Below are 18441 nucleotides of genomic sequence, written 5' to 3' on the forward strand. Positions count from 1 at the left end.
GGGATTGTCCGGGATAGGAGCGATCCCCCGCGATCACCGAGTCCACCCGGGACTGATCCCCGCCTGATCCCCAGCGCGGGGCGCTGACCGCCACGGCCAGCCCTTCCTTGGACAACTCCAGGGACGGAGACTCCAATGGTGCCCTGGGGACCTCTACCAGTGTCTCACCACCCTTCCACATAGTCCACATTTTGCAACAGGGCGGACTGTCATGTCATGTCATGTCATGTCATGTCATGTCATGTCATGTCATGTCATCTATCTCTATCTCTCTCTCTCTCTCTCTCTCTATTATATAGAAATACAAATACACGTCTACAGAGATCCCGCCACGGCCCCGCTCTTCACGTCTCGCGAGATCTCGAGCGCTATTTGTATTTTCCTGTCATCTCGCGAGATCTCGGAGGGTATATCCCAGGCCCGCGCGGCCCACGCTGTCTCTTCGCTGCCCCCGGAAGGCCTCGCATCGCGCTCCCGGTTCCATCCGTCTCCATCCCCGCCATCCGCCGCCGCGATGCCGCCCAAGTTCGATCCCAACGAAATCAAAGTCGGTGCGTGGCGGGCAGCGGGGCGGGAGGCGGGCGGGGGCCGCGGGGCCCGGCGGGCGCGGCTGACGCGGCGCTGTCCCCGCAGTTTACCTGCGCTGCACCGGCGGCGAGGTCGGAGCCACGTCCGCGCTGGCCCCCAAGATCGGACCCCTGGGGCTGGTACGTACCGGGGGAGCGGGGGCACGGGGTGGAGGCCGCGGGAGGGGAGGGAGGGATCAAGCATGTGCTGAGGGGAAGCGTGCCCTGCTGGGGCAACCGAGAGTTCCGGAGGGATTTCGGCGGGGCCTGGGCGGGAGGGATCAGTCGCGTTCCGAAGGCGCTGGGGAGCAGCTGGCGGTGCTGCTCCGTCCTGAGCGCTGCGTGCAGCAGTACCGCACCCGGAGGGGCAGCCCGGGCCGCTCTGGGGCTCTCGGACCTAACCCGAGCCCCTGTGACCTCCACGTGTCGTCCCTCAGTCCCCCAAGAAGGTGGGCGATGACATCGCCAAGGCCACGGGCGACTGGAAGGGGCTGCGGATCACGGTGAAGCTGACGATCCAGAACAGGCAAGCGCAGGTACCGCACGCCGCAGGGGCCGGGCCGTGCTGCAGGCGTGGAGCCCACCCGGGCTCCGCCTGCTCCAGGCACAGGCCCGGATCCCGGCAGGGTCCACTCAGCCCTTCATCCTTCCGAGGTGGATAAAATGAGTGCCACACGGGGGACGTGTGGGGGTCTTCTGGGAAGACCTTAAAACGTGGGTGGGGGGATGTGTGTGGAGCTTTGCAAGGCTGGAGGATTCCGAAAAGAGATCCTCATGCACGAAAACTTATTTTTCATCATGTTGTAGATAAATTGCTATTTCTGCAGAACATAGAACCGGCAAAAAACCTTACTTAAAGCAGCATAGAAATAAATGATTTAAAATCTTGCCAACTCCTGTAGCCACCTGCCACCGTACCTGTTCTGATGTCTGTGGCTGGTACATTCCAGTGGTGAGCTGAGAGGAAGCCCCAGGCAGGAAGCAGTCCTCTCCTGCTTGTGGGGAGGCCTGTGCCGAAAACCTGGGAACAGATTCCTGCAGCACAGAAACCTGCAGCATGAGGGAGCTGATCAACCCCTCACTGCTCTGGCAACTACTTTTGCTGAAATAATTGATAGGTTCATTGAGTATCTTCATTAGTAGTGTAGAATGGGGGGGAAATTAATTTCTTTGTATTTAGATAGAGGTTGTTCCTTCTGCCTCTGCTCTGATTATCAAAGCTCTGAAGGAGCCACCTCGTGACAGGAAGAAGCAGAAGAACAGTAAGTGTTCTCCTGGATTTGGTTCTCAATATTTTGGGGCTAAATGAGGGGAAATACCAATACCTTTCTCTAGGATTATTCAGCACACACTGGTAAATGGGACACAAGGCTGGTTTTGGGCATCCCTGCAGTGCCAGGCTGCCAACAGATGCACATCAGCAGAGCTCTGTGTTTGGGGAGATTATGGAGTCACGGGCTGGTTTGGGTTGGGAGGGACTTAAAGCCCATCCAGTGCCACCCCTGCCATGGCAGGGACACCTTCCACTGTCCCAGGCTGCTCCCAGCCCTGTCCAGCCTGGCCTTGGGCACTGCCAGGGATCCAGGGGCAGCCCCAGCTGCTCTGGCAAAGCTGGGCTAGAACAGGCCCCTGCCCCTGGGCCTGTCATGTATCACAGGGCCTGGCACAGCCAGGGCAGCTGGCAGAAATGCCAGCTTGGAAAGAGGAGTTGGGGATAATCTGGGAGCAGCAGCCCTGCTGGAGCTGCAAACCCCCATCTCTCCCATGGCCTGAGTGCTGGGAATGGTGCTCCCAGAGGGCAGCTCCCAGAGCTGGCAGTGCCAGGTGCCCTCACTGCTGCTGTTCCCTCCCAGTTAAGCACAGCGGCAGCGTCACCTTCGATGAGATCGTCAACATCGCGCGGCAGATGCGGCACCGCTCCCTGGCCCGGGAGCTCTCGGGTGAGTCCCGGGGCGTGCAGGGAGTGCTCCCTGGCCTGGGGTGTGCAGGGAATGCTCCATTTCCTGGGGGGGAGGGCTCCCAGCTGAGCTCTGCTGTCTGGGAACAGGCAGCCCCACCACCTGGGGAGGGGAAGGGCACAGGGAGTTTGTGGTGTGTTCCTGGGGGAGTCCAGGGTGTGAGATCTGGGTAAGGGAATTAATGATCCCTGGTGAGCCCTGAGGCTCCAGCCTGCAAATCCCTGAGGGAAGAGGGGCAGCTGGGAGCTTTGGGGAGTGCTCTGTCAGAATCCAGACTGGTTTGGGTTGGAAGGGACCTTAAAGCTTATTGACTTCACCCCTTGCCGTGGGCAGGGACACCTTCCCCATGCCCAGTCTGCTCCAGGTAAGCTCCTCAGATGTTTTCCCATGGCAAAACAGTGACAGGCTGTGTCTGCTGCTGCAGGGACCATCAAGGAGATCCTTGGCACTGCCCAGTCTGTGGGCTGCAGCATTGATGGGAGACACCCCCATGACATCATCGATGACATCAACAGTGGTGCCATCGAGTGCCCAGCTGTGAGTACCCAGCTCTGACCGAAATTGATGTACAACATCTAATTACTGAAAGACTCCACTAATGAGCTGTGTTTGCTTTTTCTAACAGAGCTAAGACTGCAGAAAAGGAAGTTGCCACATGAAGGCTCCTTCAGTTTTTTGTAGCACTTTAAATACTAAAATAAAGACCCAGTTGTCTGCAAACATTTGCTGGTTTGATTTGTCACTGTCCCATGCTGTGAATTTTCCTTTGTGGAATCTCCCCCTGTATTCTGGAAATACAGCACCTTTGGTGGGATGTGTCCATGCATGTTCTGGATGGATTGGGGCAGGGATGGAAGTGTGGCTGTTGAAACATTGAATAAATGAGAGCAGAAGGTTTAGCCTTGCTTGTTTAAAAAATAAAATCCATCTGCTCCCTTATGATGGTTGGGTCACTGCCCTGGTGACTTGAAAGCCACAGAGCCTGAAGTGGGGCTGTAGTGACAGAGGGAAAGGCATGATCAAAAGAGCCCATTTTAATCAAATCCATGAGCCCTGGCAGACCCCAATTGTCCAGGACGTGTCAGTGTGGAGGGGGGAGCTGGACCCTCCTCACTCCTAAAGTGTAATTGAGCAAAGCCTGACCTGGGTATTCCCAGCCATGGGAATCCCAAGAGCTCGGGGATCTCTGTCCCTGCCTGGTCTGGCTGTGCCTTGGGCACCTCTGCCCGGGCTCCAGGCCTGTGCTGGCTGTTCCTCACCCTGTCCCCAGCTCCACGTGCAGCTGATGGAGTCAAAACCAGCAGAGTTTGTGACTCTGCACCTTCATCTGTGTTTTTCCCCAGCTGATTGTAGGGCCTTGTTCTGAGGCAGCCAGGAAGAAAAATACAGCTGAAATTCCAGGGATTTGTCATGCTGGGGGACAGCTGGAGCTCAGGGAAAGGTTCTTCCCCCAGAGGGTGCTGGCACTGCCCAGGCTGCCCAGGGAATGGGCACGGCCCCGAGGCTGCCAGAGCTCCAGGAGCCTTTGGACAGCGCTGCCAGGGATGCCCAGGGTGGGGTGGGTGGGGGTCTGGGCAGGGACAGGGCTGGGCTGGGGGATCCCTGTGGGTCTCTTCCAGCTCAGGATACTCTGTGGTTTTTTCTGGCTCCTGTTTTGGAATTGACCATGTTACCATGTTTCAAGCTGGGAATAATTTGGATGCTCTCTGAATAGGTCAGGTGTGGCTGCTGGTGCTCTGTAACCTGCCCCATCTCTCCAAGGGTTTGTGTGGTGCAAATTCTGATAAGCTACAGGGGGAGAAAACCTTGGTGTGGAGTGGCCACAGGCTGAGGGGCTGCAGAGGTTGGGGGGATCCCCATCCTCACCCCCGGCCAGCCTGGCTGCCATGCCAGGGGAGTGCTGGCTGCCTTCCAGCTGAGGCTTTGCAGGGGTTTCACAACAAAGCTGCACAAACACCTGGGGTGCCTGAGGCAGGGCAGCCTGGCAGAGGCTGCAGCCCCTTCAGCAGCAGCTCTGCTCTAAACTCTGTTAAAATCTTTGTGCCCCTGGTGTTGGAAACCCACTCTGGAGTGAGCCCTGGGAGTCTCAGGAGCTGTTCAGCCTGCTGCTGTCAGGGCTGTCCACTTGGCAGTGCTGGAAACAGTTGGAAAAAATGATTTCTTTTCCTTACAGGGACTTCTGGGACAGGACCTGTAACCTTTCCTTTCCCTTGCTGCCTGAGGGCACATGCTCTGGTAGGAGCACAGCAGTGCTTGGAAGGAGGGTTTGCCCTGCCAGTAATTATTTTTTTCCAAATCATGCTTCTTCAAAGGGAAACAGAGGGTTCCAAAGATAACAACCTACATTAACAGAACATTTAAACCCATCTTAATTTAATTTAGTATCTTTATTAATGGCAGATGAAGGGATCAAGTGTAACCTCAGCAGGCTTGCAGGGTGAAGTGACAAATCTGAGGGATGTGATGGCATCCAGAGGGGCTGGGACAAGCTCTAGAAAGCTCGACAGCCTCATGAGAGCCTCATGAGGTTTAACCAGGCCAGGTGCTGGAGCTGCACCTGGGTCTGGTCGAGTCTGGGATCAGTCCGGGCTAGGGATAAGCAGATGGAGCAGCCCTGGGAGAAGGATTCCACAAATCTTGAGGTTTTTTTGAATGAAGATGTAGAAGACACCCTGGGCTGAAATCTGAACAAAAAATCTGCTGATACCCTCAAATATCCTGAAGTAACCCCCAGTGCTGGAATGGCTGGAAGTTCTGGCAGTAACTGCCCTGGTGGGGGCTCTCTTGGGGCGACCCCACAAAGCTCTGGGGTTGCTCTGCGCTGTCCCCGGGCAGGGCACAGCCGCTCGGGGCCGCGCAGCAAAGCGCAGCGCGGCTCTCCGGGCTGCACCGGGAGGGAACGCCGGGCTGTCCTGGGCGGGGCCGGGAGCTGCACCCCGGGATCCCGGTGGGTGTCCCCAGCTCCGGACCCTCTGATCCCTGCCCGATCCGGCCGGGCCGCGGCTCCCCCCGCAGGGCCCGTCGGGGCAGCGCGGGGTGTCCGAGCGGAGCGTCCGAGCGCCGGCGCAGCCACGCGGCGGGGCCGCCGCCGCCATGTGCCACCGGCGCGCGAGCCGGGACTCCTCGGCCCTGGCAGCGTCCCTGGCCCCTTCCTGGCGTCCCCGGGGGTGTCCCCGGCCCTGGCCCCGTTCCCGCTGTCCCCGTTCGGCCCCGGGGGGGGCGCGGTCCCTTTAAGCGCGGCCGCGCCCCCGCTGCCGCCGGCACGAAGCTTCCCGCGAACGTGACGTCACCGCCCGCGCCTCCCGCGCCCGCGCCGCCCGCGCCCGCGCGCGGGGCCCCGTCCCACGTGACCCGGGCCGCGGCGCGCCGCGCGCACATTGGCCGCGGCGGCGGCGTTCGCGGGAGTGACGCGAGGGCGGCGCGGGCTCCCATTGGTCCGCCCGGCGAGGGTGGGCGGTGGCGCGGGCGGCCATTGGCCGAGGGGCGGCGGGGGGGCGGTGGCGCGGCGGCCCCGCCCCCCGGGTGTGCGCGAGGCGGCGGCGCGTGGCAGCGGCGCGGGGCGAGCGGCGGCCCCGGCCCGGCCCCGCCATGACCGACTTCAAGCTGGGCATCGTCCGGCTCGGGCGGGTGGCCGGCAAGGTGAGCGCGGGGCGCGGCGGGCCGGGCCGGGCCGGGCTCGGCCGCAACGGGCGGGGCGGCGGGGCCGGGGCGAGGGGTCCGGCCGGGCCGGAGGGCGGGCCGGCCGTGCCGTGCATTCCCGGGCCACGCCGGGGCCACGCCGAGGCCGTGCCGGCGCCGTGCCGTGCGGAGCCGGGGCCGCACCGGGCAGTCCCGGGCCTTGGCGAGCCGTGCCGGGGCCGCGCTGACGGCGCTCTCGCTGTGTTGCAGACCAAGTACACGCTGATCGACGAGCAGGACATCCCGCTGGTGGAGAGCTACTCCTTCGAGGTGAGGCCCCGCCGCTGCCCGCGCTTCCCCCGCGGGGCTTTCCCGGCTTCTGGGACTCCCTCCCCGCCCGGGGCTGCCCCGGCCCCGCTGCCGCCTCCCCGCCCTCCCGGGCCCCGCCGGAGCTCCGGCGCTTCCCCCTCCTCGTGCCCCGCTCCAGCCCCGCAGCTCCTGGAGGAGCTGAGCCCGCAACTCCCCTGACTGGCGGAAAAGGAGCCGCCTTTAACTTACTGAGGTCCCAACGTGGGAGATTCCAAGCAGGAAAAGTTCTGTGTTTTCATTTTTTTCTTTTTTAATCAGACGAGCGTTGTTGTGAAACATTTATTTATTGATTTATTTTGTAGCGTTTTTATTTTCATACTGTTTGTATGCTTTTGGAGAACTGATAATTTGTCTTCCCGTGGTTTAGCAAACGTTAAAAATGTTTGCACTCAGTCTTGGATGAGGAAAACTTGTACCTGATTATGGGACCAGATAAAAGTGTTTCCTCTTCACATCCACTGGTAAATGGGTTCTACCAAGGCTTTGAAAGTGAAAGAATATGATTACAAAATCCTCAACGAATAAGGTTTTTTTTTTTGGAGGAGAGACCATCATCTGCTAAATTTCTGCAGTGCAGTGGATGCTTTGGTGCCTCTCTTAGGAATTTTAGGAGTTTGGGCAGTGCTGCTGCCAGAGCACTCCCTGTTTGTCCATTCCTCCCCCCTGGCAGCCACTGTGTCTGTCACTGCGGTGGTAACACACCCTGACTGCCCCAAACGCACCCAGTTCTTGCTGTGCTTTGTGAGCTTTGAACGGCCTTGTGGAGTGCAGGAAAATATGGAAATGGCCGGAAAAATGACAGGAAAATGCAGGGAAAATGGCAGGCCCTGGCTCTCCCAGCGAGGTGGGTGTAGGGGCAGTGCTGGAGCAAAGCCCAGGGCAGAGAGTGATCCTGCCATGAATCCCTGCCCCAGGGCTGCATTCCTGCTGTTCTCCATCCAGGCAGCCCCAGCTGCCCCTGCCCTTTCCCAGCCAGGCTCCACAGGGTCCATCCCACACCACAGCCCCAGGGAGCCCTTCTGGGGGGGTGGAGGTGCCCTTTGGCTTCCAGCACCCAGAGGTGCCGACAGCTGGCTCGGGGAGCACCGGAGTGCTGGGGGGACAGGCCAGGCTGGCTGGAACAGCTCAGGGGACCTGCAGGGACAAGTGTGAAGTGTGGGGTCCCTGGCAGTGGAGGGGGGCTGTGTGCTGCTCTCACGGCCTTTCCCTTCCCTCTAGGCTCGCATGGAGGTGGATGCCGATGGAAATGGTGCTAAAATCTTCGCTTACGCCTTCGACAAGAACCGGGGCCGGGGCTCGGGGCGCCTCCTGCACGAGCTGCTCTGGTGGGTACCGGGGGAGCAGCAACCCTGGGCTTCCCCTGGCTGCCCCAACTTGTCAGGGGTGATCCCTCTGCCCATATCCCCCAGGAGAGTGGCACACCCAGCTCAGGGTGCCCACAGGGTTTGGGTTGCACAGCCCCTGGAACATTCCAGGCAGGGAGAGCAGAGGCAGAGGTTCATGGACACCCTGTTTGCTCCTGAGACTGCTGCCCAAACTTCAGCTGGGGGAGGAACAGGACCTGCCCCGTTTGACAGGGGAAGACAAGCCTCTGAAGGTTTGTGAGGTTTTTTTGTCCACTGAGAATTGGCAGAGCACTGGAGAGAGGGAACTCCTGATAACTTCAAACTTTGGGGTGTTTTTTATGGCTTTCTGCAAAACTGCCTGAGGTGATGCTGCTGATGGTTCATTTCAGCTGCTGCAGCTTATTTTCCATACTCTACAAATTCCTGAAATCCTTCACAGAGTTAACATTAAGTTTCAGGACCAATTTCCTCATTTGTGAGAGCAGCTCACCCTCTGAGCTCATCTGTTGCTCCTTCTAGATGTTGGTGGGTTTGTACAAAAGGTGGGATCTGCTGAAGAAATCTTATTTATTTTAAAAGCTTTCTTGCAAAAACATCAGCATATTTTCTATTTGTTTCTACATCCTTGGAAGTCACAGTGCCCAGGATGCCCTTTATCTTTCCAGGTTTTCTTTTATCCCCTAGAACCAGGCTTTGCACAGGAGGAAGGAGACAGGGAGAATATCAGATTATTATTTCCAGTCTGCTTATTAAATATGGATTTTAACCTGCATCTGTTAATATTTAATCTTATTGCACATAGAACTTTGTTGAAATTATGAAATTGGCTGCAATATGTGGAGCAAATCCCTGACAGCTGCTGCTAACTGTGAACCTCAGACAGTCATAATTATTATCTGTAAGTAGCATTAAACAGCACCTGAAAATTATTCAGGTCAATTGTTGAAGGCTGTGCAAATGATGACATCCCAGCTATTTGTTTATGACCCAGCCCAGCCATTGCCTCTCCTGGCTTGTTTTACTCAAATTAGGAAGTCATTTGAGCATATTCAGTTAGGAAATTCAAATTGTGTCACTCGAGCCATGGGCTGTGGTTAAAAATAAGAGATTGTGTGTAATGGGGATTTTGGAGAGGCACACAGAGGGGTGTCAGCTGCCAGGCCAGCAGAGCTGCAGTTCTGAAGTTGCATTCAGGTTTTTGGAGTAGAAGATATAAAATATCTCTGCTGTTCCTGTGAATTCATCCTGGTCCTGAAGGTATTGGGGGTGCTGATCTTTAGTTGCACTGCAGGTCAGAGGCTGAGTCTCTGCAGGGGCTGTGAAGTTTCTGCTCCTCCTAAACAGAGCAATTTTGGGGCTGCTCTGAGCACAAAGCAGGACTGGAGAGCAGTGCCAGGTCCTTCCCTTGGTGAGGAGGGGCAGTGCTGGGGGTTTGGAGCCTGTAGGAGTCAGGAGAGCTGGGCAGAGCCAGGCAGGGATTGCATTTCCCAGTGCCAGCCTGACTGCTTGGATGAATGAAAACCAAAGAAATGGATTCCTGCAGGTGTAGGTGTGTAATTCAGTTGTTCTCTGCACATGAACTCCCCAAACCATGAAAAACCAAGCCAACTGTGTGCCTCTGGTTTCAGATACAGTGAGTAGCACGTGGTAGATCCTAGTAAAACAGATTTTTTTTTCTTTTCTAGTTCAGCAGGTATCTTTGGGCCTCATCATGAGGCCCTTGGGATAAAAATCCTGGATCTGCTGGATCTGCAGCAGCGACAGGCACCTTCTCCCAGAGCTCTCCTGCTGCCCTGTGCAGAGGCAACTGTGGGATCAAAAGGCAGCAGAAGAGCTGGAAATTCCCCACATGAGCTGCAAAACTTCTTACAGGGAGAACTGATGGTTCTTCAGCCTCTCTGCTGCTTGCTGTGATTTCCACCTGGAGTCTTGGCTCCCCCAGAGCAGGATTTGGGTGTCTCTGCAGGGGCCTTGTCCCCTCCTCAGTTCCCTGTGGAGCAATCCCAGCTCTGTGTTCTGCTGGTGTAGAGATGTTCCCTGGGGAACAGCAGCAGCAGGGGATTAGTCATAAGTAGCACCAACTGCATGTTCAAAAAGACATCTAGGACCTGATTTCTGGGGGCTTTTAAGGTTTTTTTTAGAGCACTTGCCATCTTGCTGCCTATAACAGGCTCAGTTCTGGTTCCTGGTGCTTGGAATTGCTTTGTCTGCACTTGTGTTCCAGTCCTGGGCTCTGAACTGCTGAAAGACCAGAAGAACAGAATCCAGATGATCCCTGAGAAGTCCTGGGGGAAGGGTTTTGCCTGGCATCTTGCAGGAGCTCAGGAGTGCAGGGGGAGGCAGAACCTCCAGCTCTGCAGTTCTGGCTGCACTACTGAGGCTGTTCACAAGGCAGCTTCTGTCAGCCTGTCCTTGCTGCTCACTTTGGGTGAGCTGGGATGGTCACAGAGAGGCCTGGGGAGGGGAGGGAAGTGCTCCTGTGTTCAAAGCTTCCTTCTTGATGTGTGGAGGGAAGAGACCACCCTGAATTTGGCCCCTCAGTGCAGTGGTGTTTAACACTGGCTGCTCACCAGCAAGGCCCAGCTTCCAGCTTTACTTAAGCTTTTGTCACTTGAAGCCACAGAAAAGCTGGCAGTGATGTAGATAAATTTGTTTTATACCAGGAGGTAAAGATTGGCTCAGTGTGGGAGAGGATTTGGTCAGAATTTTCTTTTTGGGGTGCTGGGTGCAGATCTGGGCTGTGGAGGAGCAGGGGTAGCAATGTGCCACTCTGCTGTGACATCCCAGTGTCAGGGACAATCTCTTGTAATCCTCTGTCCTTCCCCATCTCTGGCAGTTTCTAAACTCTCATCTAATAAAATCAAAAATATTTCTGAACTTAAAGTCTTGGAATCCCCTTCCCTTTCCCCCCTGCACAGTCTGTTCTTGCTCTGAACTTCTGTCTCCTCCTCCCAGATTCCTGTCTCCTATCTGTCCCATCTCTCCAGCTGGCACTTTGTCCTAGGCTCATTCTAAGAACCTTAACTCCTTCCCTGTCTCAGTGTCTGAGTGATGCTCCCCTCCAGCAGTTCTCCACTTCTTGGAGCCCTTGGAACTCCTGATTCCCTTTGCCAGACCCTCTGCTGGCCTTCACCAAGTCAGAAGTTGCTGTTGCTGTAATGGCTTCCCAGTGCCAGAGGGCAGGGATGGATGGATATTGGGAAGGAATTGTTCCCTGGGAGGGTGGGAAGTGGCCCAGAGTCCCTGGAAGTGTCCAGGGCCAGGCTGGATGGGGCTTGGAGCACCCTGGGATAGTGGAAGGTGTCCCTGGATTTTAAAGTCCCTTCCAACCCAGATCAAGCTGGGATTCTGGGATTCCTCCTTTAGGGCACTTCAGCAGACTCTTTGCCATAGTTTGTTTGCTTTGATGTGTGTAGTTTGGTTCCTTTTCCCCCAAAAGAAGGATTTTATTAGTTTTACCTTCAAAGGGAGGAACTTTTCCCTGTTCCATGGAGGCCCAGCAGACTCCCTGGCAGGGGGCTGCAGGCTCTGTCCTCATGCAGGGAATTCTCACAGGAATTACCTGGTGGGAGCTGGAGCACAGTCTGTGTGCAGGTGCTCTTGGAGCCTCTCCAGGGGGATTCTCCTCATTCTACAAACTTTTGGGGCATATGTGAAGTGCAAGAGTTTTTCTTAGCCCCAAGGTATATAACTTAGACATATCTGGATGGATTTAGACCAAGAATACAAAATCCTACATTTTTCATTGTAAGGCACGTTAAAATGAGTTTCCTGTTCTGCTGGGTAATGCTGAGCTTTAGAAAGGTTAAAAAAAAGTGGGAATTTTTAAACTCAGGCAAATTTCTCTTCAATATTAAAATAATTATTTGAGCTGAAATGTTCAGTGAAGGCTGAGCAGGACTCAGTGTCCAGGTTGGGCTTGGCTGAAGCTGCTGGAAGGTCTCCATGAGGAGGTGCTGGGTTACCCTCAGTGAGTGCTGTCACCTCTGCTTGGTCCTTGTTCTCCTGTGCTGGGAGGTTCCTCATGGCAGAACAGTCTCGGGACACAGCCTTCTGTCCAAGCCTTGCATTTCAGCTGGGATGGGGATTCCTGCAAAAAGTGATACCAAAACTTGTCCAGGCATGAGGGTGTTTGACTGTGAACTTGATACTTGATGAAACAGAGAGAGCAGAGGTGAAAAGAAGGGGGAAAGGCAAATGGAAACTCTTAGATGGCAGTAGGGAAGATTTCTCCTTGCAGCCATCCTGGCTTAGTCCTGCTTTGGGTTTCAGGCAAGTTTTGGGTGTCTCTTGGTCAATTGTGGAGTCATTTCAGACTTTCAGTGTGTGACACACAATTAGAGTCTAAAAAGATTTGCATACTTGGTGAAACCTCTGTCCTGTTGCTGTTCAGAGATGTTTCTTCATAAATAATAAGCCCTGTGACACCACACCTGTGCCAGACTTGCACAAATGTGTCTGATAGAATTTCCTATGGAAATAATAAGCCAGTATTGGCACCTTCCAAGGAACATTATAATTCCATGGATCTTTAACTGGAGTAGACTCTGGAACTAAGCAATATGCTTAAAATTACTCTCTGTTTTGTCTTTTGATTCAACTAATTTATAATTGAAACCACCTGCTGGAAAAAGGCCACTTTCTCCTGGGAGCTCCCTGGCTGAAATAGCCCCTGGAGTCTGTTTGCAGCCCAGTGCCAGCAGCTCCCAGCTCACATTGCCTCTGGAATTGCTGTGATCCTTTGTTCTTTAGCTGTTCCTGTTCAGCACTGACCCTCAGGTTGGTTTTGTGTCCTGCAGGGAGAGGCACAGGGGAGGGATTGCTCCTGGCTTTCAGGTGGTGCACCTGAACTCGGTGACCGTGGACAACCGCCTGGACAATCTGCGCCTCGTGCCCTGGGGCTGGAAGCCCAAGGCTGAGGACATCTCTAGCAAACAAAGGTATGGCAGCACCTGCAGGGGAATGAACATCTCTTCAGATGTTGTCTCCTTCCTTCAGGGATTTTTGCCTTTTTGATTAAGCTTTGGGCGCTTTACACATCGCTGTCCTCGCCTCACCTGGGGCTCAGTCTGTGCTCCTGTCCCTGCTGTGCCGGGACCATCCCACCCATCTCACCCTCAGGGTTGTGCCAGCTGGAGCAGGAAACCTCTGTGCCCTCCCAGCTGGGCAGAGGCTCAGGGAAATCTGCACATCTCGATGCCTTCTGCCCCTCAGGCACTGAAATTCCAGTGGGATCTGGGAGCTGCAGGATGGGGTTGGACTCACTCAGGGGGAGTTCCGGGCTCAGCTTCCAGCACCTCTCAGCAGCAGCTTGGGGGAGCTCCCCACGGGCTGGGTTTCAGTGGTGCCACTCAGCACATCACACTCTTTGTGCCAGCATGGATCTGGATAATCAGTGAATATCCAGACCCACAGACTTCACATCACACTCCTGAAACACTTGCAGCTTTAACATTGGGGTGTTCAGAGCTGATTGAACTGATTTTGAGAAGCTGTAGTGAATTACAAATGCTCTACATGATTTTGGGGAGTCAAGAACAAGAAACAGACTTCAAGCTAGAAATTAATTTTGACTTGGTGTGAATAATTTTGCACAGAATTAACTTTGCTTGATGTAAATGTTTCTTGATTGATATCTTTAAACTTTTGGGCATTGCACTTAGGCTAAAATAACCTTCAAAATACCCAGTATATGAGCAGTATGTGCAGTCTGAAGCTAAATACAATGTTAACCTTATTTATTAATAAATTTGGAGTCAATGTCTCTGTATGGTTATTATGAATTGATGTACCAAACTTGTACTTGTTTTTTTTTTCCAGGGAACAAAGTCTGTACTGGCTGGCAATCCAACAACTTCCTACAGACCCCATAGAAGAGCAGTTTCCTGTCCTGAATGTAACCAGATATTACAATGCTAATGGGGATGTTGTGGAGGAGGAAGAGAACTCCTGCACTTACTATGAATGTCACTACCCTCCCTGCACAATGATTGAAAAACAGGTGGGTTCAGAGAGCTGGGAGTGAGCATGGAATGCCTTGGGCTAGTGGTGTGTCTAGGGATTTATTTGTTATTTAAAATGTAGAGTTTTACATGAGCTATTCAGTGGCTAAAAGCAGTGATTTTCTTCCATTCAGTTTTTCTTTGGGCTAAACCTCCAGACCCTGTGATAGTTTTCAGTTTTCTTACAGGAGGGAATGTGGGTTTGAGTTGGAGCAGTGGATGTTAGGGGGCTGCTGGGAGGAGGGTGATTTCTGCAGAGTGCACAAAAAGCCAGGTGGGAGCTTTCCTGCAGGGAGCAGAGCTGGGATGAGTGAGCAGCCATGTGAGGCAGCAGGAAGCATTTTAGGAGGGTTTGGATGGTCATGGAATCAAAAAATAACCTGGTTACCATTTCCTGAGGTGAAGGTGAATTGCAGTGGCCTTCATTCAGGGGAGAGCTGGGAGGAAAGTTCTGCTGGAGGAAGATAAAGCAACATCAGGAGTGAGAGAATGAGCTGTGCAAGGGCTGTGCCTCTGTCACACAGATGCCTTATCAATAAACAAGGGCTTTTCTTGTGATAGCAGATGCTGAGTAGGCTAAACCCATTGTGTTCCACTTTCTGCTGTGGGGAAGGGAACATTTGCAAAAATGATCTTAAATTCCCTGTATTTGAAACAGAGGCAGCTCTGCCTTTTATTTGGGTCTGTGCCCAAAAGCTCCCTGGATAACAGAAACTTTGGCAATGGCTGAGCTTGTGCAGCCCTCCTGATAATTTCTGAATTTCAGGAGTGTGTAGTTGAAAACAGAACTTAAGTTGGTAAAACAGGAGCATTGTGACAACAAATGTGTAATGCTCCAATATTTTGTCTGTAAGTTAAGCCCATCTTACAAGAGCACATGTACAGCCACAGAAATTGCTTCAAACCCTTCTGGTTCTCTGAAACTTATGGTGGGGTGTTTGTGTTCCATAGAATCCCAGACTGCTGTGGGTTGGGACTTTACAATTCCTCTCATTCCATGGGCAGGGACACCTCCCACTGTCCCAGGCTGCTCCAAACCCTGTCCAGCCTGGCCTTGGACAATTCCAGGGATCCAGGGGCAGCCCCAGCTGCTCTGGGCACTCTGTGCCAGAGCCTCCCAGGAAGGATTTCTTCCCAATATCCCTCTCACCCTGCCCTCCTCCAGCTTCAGGCTGTTCAGCCTTGTCCTGTCCCCTGTTTGTGACAGGCATGGAGAGGGGCACAGGGGAGGGATTGCTCCTGGCTTTCAGGGGGTGCGCCTGAACTCGGTGACCGTGGACAACCTCCTGATCGTGCAGCTCCTTGGGAATGCTGTTGGTTCCTCTTGGAAAGCTGCTGGGGTGTCCCCTGGGGGGGATGCTGGCCCTGAGCAACCCCTCTAACAGCACCTTTTGTTCCCAGCTACGCGAGTTCAACATCTGTGGGCGCTGCCAGGTGGCGCGGTACTGCGGCTCGCAGTGCCAGCAGAAGGACTGGCCTGCCCACAAGAAGCACTGTCGGGAGAAGAAAAGAACCTTCCAGCAGGAGCTCGGCCCAGAGCGGTGACCGGGTGGCAGAGGCCTCTCAGCAGCAGGATTCCTTCCCAAAGGCATTGGACTCTTGCTTTTGCACAGTATGACAGACTGCTTATCAAAGCCAGAGGCACTGAAGAAAAACCCTGTGATGCTTGAGCAGAATGGCTGACTGGACTAAGCCAGCTCTGACTGGTGCTGTGGAAAGGGATCGGGTCTGCCCTTCCAGTATTATATTCTCAAGCAAAAAGACTACTGTGGAGCTCCAGGCAGGAAGCTTCTCATTATTTATATGTTAATACGTTTGTAAACTCATGTACAGTTTTTGTTAGGAATTCTTGATAGCACTCATTAACTGTAATGTTCAGATGAGAACATGTTGTTGGCCTAAAAGTTAAAAAAAAAAAAAAAAGAAAAAAAGTCATGTAGCAAAAGCTTTTCCTCCCATGTGGCAGAAGTGTCTGTGGCAGTGCCAAGGCCGGCGGGGCAGGCTCTGGCATCAGCACTTACTCTGGAGAACTCTGCATGGAAGCTCTACTTAAAAAAAAATACAAACAAAAAAAGAGCAAACAAAGTAAAGGTTGGAATGAATCCATGTCTGCTCTCTGGCTTTTTCCCCTTCCCTTCCAGCTGCCTTCAGAGCTCAGTCGCCCTGGCTGCTGGCAGTCCCTGCAGGCAGGAGCAGTGCCCCAGGAGCTGGCGTGGGACACAGGGACCCTCTGGGATCTGGGGCTGCCTGCCAGGGGCTGCTGGAGCTGGGCCTTGGAGCAGCCAGGATTCCCAGGGAGCTGGATCAGCCTTCTGTTCCAAAGCCCTGGCACAGAAGGCAGTGGTAGGGGAGCTCAGGTAGCAGCTGTGTGTTGAAGTGGTTGCCCTCGTGGCTTCCCCGTAGCATAGGAAACACTCCAGTCGTGTGCAGAGATGTTTAAATATCTAATATTGGGTAATTTGAATTATTTATTCACTTTTTTAAGAGTTGTCATCAATCCAAGAATCACTTTTTGATTTTTTTTTTAATGTAGTAATGAGTAAAAGTAGTATGGGAGGAGGATTTCCCTTGCAGAGCACATGCCTATTTTTCTTTTCATGAATAACTATTTTCTATTCCCTTTTTGCCTTAGAAGTGTAAGGAACATCAGTTGAGTTTCCTGAAGAGCTAAATGGATAATTTAGTGTCAGGTGTTAGTCTTGCTTCACAGTAGAAGAATGTGAGCTGCTGAGTGCTTAATGCAGAGCCTTTCTTGGAGTGCTTAGTGAAAATTTTTTTGTAAAAGCCATTTAGAATTTTGATTTTTCAATCAGGATTCACTTTGCCACTTCATGTTGCAATGTTGGTCTTGCTTGTATTCAATTTGTCAGAAAATTGATCTGCTGTGGACTTCCAATATTATATTCTGTTTCTAATATCTGCACAGGAAGTTCTGAATTATTAACATTTGGGTGGGTTTTCATCCTTTGGCTTTAAGCATCTTGGGAAATAGCAAAAAACTGCTGAAACTTCCTGCTGGAAGTTCACTTGAAGGCACTTGGTCGAGTTGCCACTCTTAAACCACAGTTGTACTGTAACTTTTCTGTTCAGGCAGCCCAAAATGCCCTTAGTATGACAAAACCAAGCAGGACCCAGTCAAATTTTCCTGTAATGAGTAATCTTTTTTTTAAAGGAAATATTAATTCTTTCCTTGAAGTGAAATGCAATTTTTGATTAATATTAAATGGGACATAAGGAATATTTTGTTTATTGAGGTAATCCACTGAATAGGGCAGAAGTATTGGCTTCTTTTCCCTTGCCTGTTTAAAGGCTGCTATTTGTCCTGCCAGTTTTCCATTTTATTACCAAGAATCACGTTTATCAAAACAAAGTGCAGTCTTAGAGCCCTTAAACACTTGAGCAGCACCAAGCAGGGAAAAGTTGGTGCAGATGTTTCAATGCTGCTGCTGTGAGCACAAGGACAGGCTGCAGCCCAAGGCCTGGTGGGGAAATGGGGAAATTCCTCTGAGGGAATCAGGGATGGGAGGGACTCAGGGAAGGGGGGGACAAAGCCAGGATGGAGGTACTTGGGGAAATCTCAGTCCCAGGGAACGTGGGAGGTGGGGTACAGCAGGAGGGGAGATGGACCAACCCAAGGGGAAAGAACTGCCCAGACACCCTGCAGAGGCTCAGGGAGATAACAGGGAGATAACAACACCTGGCTGTGGATCTGTGACCCCAGACTGTCCCTGTGCCAGAGCACAGAAGTGGCTGTGGGGATTCTGACTCTGGGGAGGTCTTGGGGACTGCAGTGAACACATCCCTGCCTGCTGGGGGGGGATGTTGTGTGAGCAGTGATTCTGGCAGATCTTGGCACGTACAGGCATCTTCCCTCTCAGGAGGGTCAGAAAGGAATTTGAAGGTGGCAGCTCCCCAAGCCAACCCAGAGGATGGAGCTCTGGTAAAGGCTCTCCTTACCCACAGAGAAGCCCAGCTGGCAGGGATATCCCTGTATGGACAAGTATTTAAAAACCCAGGATAGGAGTTATTTATCTGGGAGCAGACCTGAACAGTTCTGATAAAGAACTGATTTTCCAAGGGCTTCCCCCTGATGGAGATGTTCTTCATCCAAGTTGTTTCCTGCAGGGAAATCTGGTAAATCCAGCTCAGGGCAGGAGGCTGCAGCATCCCTGATGCTGGCTGGAACAGAGGGCTGCACACCCCCTGTGAACACACTGTGAAATATTGCCACAGGTGCCTTCCAGTGCTCCTTCCTATCCAAGCAGCAGATCACCAATCCCAACATGCAGAAACACAACTGGAAATCCTGGCTGGCTTAAGGAACACCAAATATGAAATACAGTGGATTGCAGGGCTCGGTGTTCTGATACTTGCACCTTGAAAACACCATCTGGTTATGGTCTGTTTTCCTCTGTGACTTAATTTTAAATGAAACTTGTGGTAAAAGGAGCAGCTGAAAGACTGAAATGCTTATGGGAGGCATGGAGATGGAGTAAGACACCACATGGGCCAGGAGCAAAGCTTCACCACCCAGCAAAACAGCACTGAGAGCAAAAGGAGGCTGGTGTGATTAAACAGGAGC

At 53.1% G+C, this 18441-nt stretch overlaps 2 protein-coding genes across 4 annotated transcripts; both read left to right on the plus strand.

The window, feature by feature from the left end:
- Positions 1-408: 408 nt before the first annotated feature.
- RPL12 (ribosomal protein L12) lies at positions 409-3244 on the plus strand (the record flags this gene model as incomplete). 3 transcript variants are annotated; one of them, XM_084219600.1, is made up of 7 exons in its annotated part: positions 409-551; positions 634-707; positions 1004-1102; positions 1747-1828; positions 2420-2506; positions 2949-3061; positions 3150-3244. In XM_084219600.1, the coding sequence occupies exons 1-7, from the start codon at positions 515-517 to the stop codon at positions 3153-3155; spliced, it is 498 nt and encodes a 165-aa protein (XP_084075726.1). In that variant the 5' UTR covers positions 409-514. The 3 variants fall into 3 exon arrangements, with proteins under 3 accessions (XP_084075726.1, XP_084075725.1, XP_084075727.1); XM_084219599.1 differs by lacking the exon at positions 3150-3244 and having other exon boundaries at positions 2949-3079; XM_084219601.1 differs by lacking the exons at positions 2949-3061; positions 3150-3244 and adding an exon at positions 2771-2850 and having other exon boundaries at positions 2420-2548.
- Positions 3245-6047: 2803 nt separating this feature from the next.
- Positions 6048-16573, plus strand: ZMYND19 (zinc finger MYND-type containing 19). The gene is made up of 6 exons (XM_084219467.1): positions 6048-6163; positions 6413-6472; positions 7730-7836; positions 12657-12797; positions 13678-13858; positions 15261-16573. The coding sequence occupies exons 1-6, from the start codon at positions 6113-6115 to the stop codon at positions 15402-15404; spliced, it is 684 nt and encodes a 227-aa protein (XP_084075593.1). The 5' UTR covers positions 6048-6112; the 3' UTR covers positions 15405-16573.
- The last annotated feature ends 1868 nt before the right edge of the window (positions 16574-18441 follow it).

This window comes from Fringilla coelebs (genome assembly GCF_963513975.1).
Source record: "Fringilla coelebs genome assembly, chromosome: 21".
Lineage (NCBI taxonomy): Eukaryota > Metazoa > Chordata > Aves > Passeriformes > Fringillidae > Fringilla > Fringilla coelebs.

Bases quoted from the DNA above. Each gene is read 5' to 3' on its own strand.
- ZMYND19 (XM_084219467.1), top strand. From the start codon at position 6,113: ATGACCGACTTCAAGCTGGGCATCGTCCGGCTCGGGCGGGTGGCCGGC. The intron at 6,473-7,729 runs GTGAGGCCCCGC...CCTTCCCTCTAG, and splicing joins TGGAGAGCTACTCCTTCGAG to GCTCGCATGGAGGTGGATGC. The intron at 7,837-12,656 runs GTGGGTACCGGG...TGTGTCCTGCAG, and splicing joins CTCCTGCACGAGCTGCTCTG to GGAGAGGCACAGGGGAGGGA.